The 4142-nt window shown below is 41.9% G+C and overlaps 1 protein-coding gene across 1 annotated transcript; it reads right to left on the bottom strand.

Annotated features, from left to right (window-relative positions):
* Positions 1 to 1737: 1737 nt before the first annotated feature.
* LOC118004082 (olfactory receptor 51I2-like) lies at positions 1738 to 3299 on the bottom strand. The gene has a single exon (XM_034995237.1). The coding sequence runs from the start codon at positions 2680 to 2682 to the stop codon at positions 1738 to 1740; it is 945 nt and encodes a 314-aa protein (XP_034851128.1). The 5' UTR covers positions 2683 to 3299.
* Positions 3300 to 4142: the final 843 nt, after the last annotated feature.

Below are 4142 nucleotides of genomic sequence, written 5' to 3'. Positions count from 1 at the left end.
TTATAGTATCGTGGCACTGTCTTGCACCTGCTTCTTCCAGAGCCTACATCTGTCACCAGCACCTTCTTTCTTACTCCAACATCTTTATCTGTTTTATCTGTGGTTTCCTTCTGGCTGAGGTCAAATCCTCCCGGAAAAGCTTGTGTGCTGAGCATTTCAGAGATTCTCAAATGCTTAGGAGCACCACAGCATTGCCCGATCCTCTCAGGTGCACGAGGACTTGGATCTTATGAGGATCATTCCCAGTTTCGCCAGTCAATCTCAAAGCCACCACCCAGGTTTCTGCCTAGTTTTCCATCCTCTCCTACTGGGGGTGAGTGTTTGTGATTTGGGGGGTCTGTCATTTCCTATTGGACTAAGTTTGGTTATTCCCCTTTGCTACCCCACTCCCTACCACATATTTTCCTGCTCTGTGTTTTAGCTATACCTACCTTTATCTAGGGTACTTGCCATTTCTTCATCATCTAATATTGTTGAAGGTGTTATTTCTAGGTTTTTACTCTGTTTCATTTTTTTGGTAATGGTTGGTTAATCTGGCATTCAGAGCTATATTGCTGCTATGTTTAGGGCAATATCATGTCACTCAGTCCTTATGGCTTTATTTTAGAAAAGTTATTTCATAATCCTTTGAGGGAAAAAAACATGGAAAAGGATATTTATTTTAAAAATAGTATGTTTCCGCCTTAGTGTCTGCTTTCCCCAATCATCCAACAGAGTTGAATTATGCCATAGCCTGGGCACTGTCCAGTGAAAGCCGCCATGTTTATGTTTACCTCTGCCAAGTGGCCACGTGGCCTGTGTGGGCTGTGCTGTGTGTGTTTTGCATGAATTTGCAGAGGATTCCTCTCGCCTCATGGCTGTTACTCTACAGGGATTATGCTCTCTGAATGTCCTAATATTCTTATCAACTGTTCTCTACTCCAGCAAGTGCTGAAGTCTCTGGGCTTGGGTGCTCACTATAGGCCATGAAAATCCATATTCCAGCAAACTGTGAACGAAACTGCCATTGCCACTGAAGTAGACTCGCCCCACCATCCATCACTGGTGTCTGTTAGCTTTCCATTTAAAGTGCTTACTAGCTCCCTAGAAGAAAGTTAATCATCATCCCAGTCACGCCCAATGGAAGACAACATACGATTTTTTCCACAAAACTTTTCCCCTTGTTTGAACTTGTAAATTTCAAGTGTTAACATCATTTACATTGCTTAGTCAGAATGACAAGCATATAGGTTCCTTTTTATAAGACTCAGGACTATTCTTATTTATTTCAAAAGTGAAAAGTTGGTCACAGCTATTGTATTTTTTCAAGTTTAAAGATACTCAAAATTATTATTCCTTTAAAATGTATTCGGTGATACCTTTGATCTCAAGTAACATAATCTCCAGTTATAGTGTGGTTTAGGTAAGTTTTTGTCTGTTTTGAGATTTACTTGAAAGTGTAGGTATAACTAGTTTATTGGGACAAATAAAAGAGTCTAATTGAAGACCCTCTTCCTTGTTAGCTCTGAAAGAAGTCATCTATAACAACCTGCGACATAGTTAATTACATTGTAAGGCAGCCTGTTGTGTTGAGTTAATGGGTTATAGCCAGGCTGTACCATACAACTAACAGCAGGTATCCAATCAGAGGTCCATTTACAGAAGGAGATTAAAACCCTCCAGGACCAAGTATACCCAAAAATCAGCAATAACAACAAACTCCTAGGGCACCTGGCTTCCTAGAAGATCTCTCCCTGATCAGAGCTTAGGTTTCAAAAACATTTTGTATAGCCTTTTACGAATTTCTTTAGTCTTAATGGAATAGATAATTGGGTTGAGCATTGGAGGCACAAAAAGATATACCAGGGACATGAACTTGTGCACATACTCAGGGGCATGCTTCCCAAACTGATGAACCATGGACACACTGACCATGGGTACATAGAAGATGAGCACAGCACAGATGTGTGACACACATGTGTTGAGTATCTTAAGCCTCTCCTCCTGGGAAGCAATGACCAATACAGAGCGCTGTATAAGCACATAGGAGAGGAGGATGAGCACTGAGTCTACACCAAAGGCAGAGATAACAATGAATAGGCCATACATGCTGTTGATGGTGGTATCTCCACAGGGCAGGTGGATCAGGTCTGGGTGCAAACAGTAGGAATGGTTTAACACATTGGCTTTACAGAAAGGCAGCCTCTTCAGAAGGAAAGGCAATGGGAAGACCATGCAGAAGCTACAGATGATGATGGATATGCCCATGTGAGCCACACGGATATCAGTGAGCACTGAAGAATAACGCAAGGGGTTACAGATGGCCACATAGCGATCAAAACTCATTGCCAGCAGGATCCCAGATTCTGTCCAGGAGAAAAAGTGGATGAAGAACATCTGGGTCAGGCAGGCATCAAAGGCAATCTCCCAGGCATGAAAGCACAAGGCAGCCAGTACAGTGGGCAATGTAGAAAAGGACACACCCAGGTCATTGACAGACAACAGATACAGGAAGTAGTACATTGGCTGCTGCAAGCTTTGCTCCTCCTTTATGATGAAGAGAATTAGGATGTTACCCAGGATGGAGATAGCATAAAGCAACAAGAAGAGGGTAGCTAACCAGTGCTGCAGGCCCTCCATCTCTGGGAAGCCTGTTAGTGTGAAGCTGGTAGTGCTAGAAATGTTAGTCCCAAAATTTCCCATGAGGGTCCCTGAGTAGCTTTTGGGGAAATAGAACCAACGTGAAGTGAGGTCAGACAGTGGAAGATCAGGAGCGGTCACTGCCCTCAGGATGAAAGGGGCAATGATACTTAGATTCTCTGATTGTTAGATCATGAAAGGGTCAGGAAGGAGCAGGTTAGGGCTGTTGGTTACATCTCAGACTTTCTGCAGTCTGACCATATCCACAGATGTGTCTTGGGCTCCAAATCCTTCCCCACAGATATCCTTTGACTCTTTTTTGGGGGTAGGAAGGGCAATTATCCCCTGTTCTTTCTGTCTCTGTGTTCTTTACAGAAAGATTCAAATATTTCTCCAGTCGTGGAAAGTGACTTTGCCCTTTCTCCCTACCAGTTCTTAGCTACCACCTTCTTCAAGAAATGAGGTACAATATGTCCTTCCTTCCTCTCTGTGTGTTGATGCATTCATTCCTGTGCAAATGATGACATCTCCATCTAGACTCTGAGCTGTCTCCTCTCTTTCCTGCATTCAACCATCACTCCAGATCCTCATCCTCTATTGCGTGAGCCCCTCACTTATTCACCAAGGGTCCAGAATCTCATCCTCCTCCATATCTGATTGCTTTAGGTTTTCCTCTCCTGCATGTTCACATGTTTTTTTTTTCCTCTGTTTAGATTAAGGATTCACAAACTGTACCTCTGTTTAGATTAAGGATTCATTTGAGGAGGCTTAAAAAAACTCCTTTGTCTGGACCTCACTCATATCAATTAAATCAGAATCTGTCAGTGGGACTCAAAATTCAGTATTTTTTTTTTTATTTCCCCAAGTGATTCTGATAGGCAGCCAAGTTTGAGAATCAGGAGTTTAGATCACTCTCATAAGATTCAGATATGTCCCACCTCACACCAACTTCTTCTTTATTGAGGAACAGTTTCATGATCTATCATAAGAAACAAACAACCCTCTTTATTGTCCCCACATAATCTTCTAGTAACCACTCATTTCTCTATTCTCTTTCATAACTCATATTTTCAAAATTATTTTCTACTCATAATGTTCTTCTTTATCTCTTCTCTGTACATCAGTGATCCCAAATTTATCTCTCTAGTTCAGATTTCTTCTAGCTGTAGACACAAGCGTTCAATTCCCTATTGGACCATCAATTGTAATAGTTCATCTGTATCTCAAACACAACCTGCAAAGTTGAACTTCTTTTTAATCACCATACTTGATCCTCTCCAATATTTATCATCTTATGGAAGCCCATCACTATCTATCCATGTACTCAAACCAAAACAACCTAGGAGGCATCTCTTACTCTCTCCCATTCCAAGATCTAATTAATCTACTACCATCTCCCCAAAATATACTTAACACTGGCTTCTCCTCTCCATCTATTTTCCAACAGTCATCCACCCTCAGCATCTCCAACCAGGATGTCTGCAGAACCTTCCTTGATGATTACCCAGCTGAGTGTCATGCCC

Source organism: Mirounga leonina, unplaced genomic scaffold (assembly GCF_011800145.1).
Source record: "Mirounga leonina isolate KUSES-001 unplaced genomic scaffold, KU_Mleo_1.0 Mir_92, whole genome shotgun sequence".
Lineage (NCBI taxonomy): Eukaryota > Metazoa > Chordata > Mammalia > Carnivora > Phocidae > Mirounga > Mirounga leonina.
This window is presented reverse-complemented; position numbering and strand designations above follow the sequence as displayed.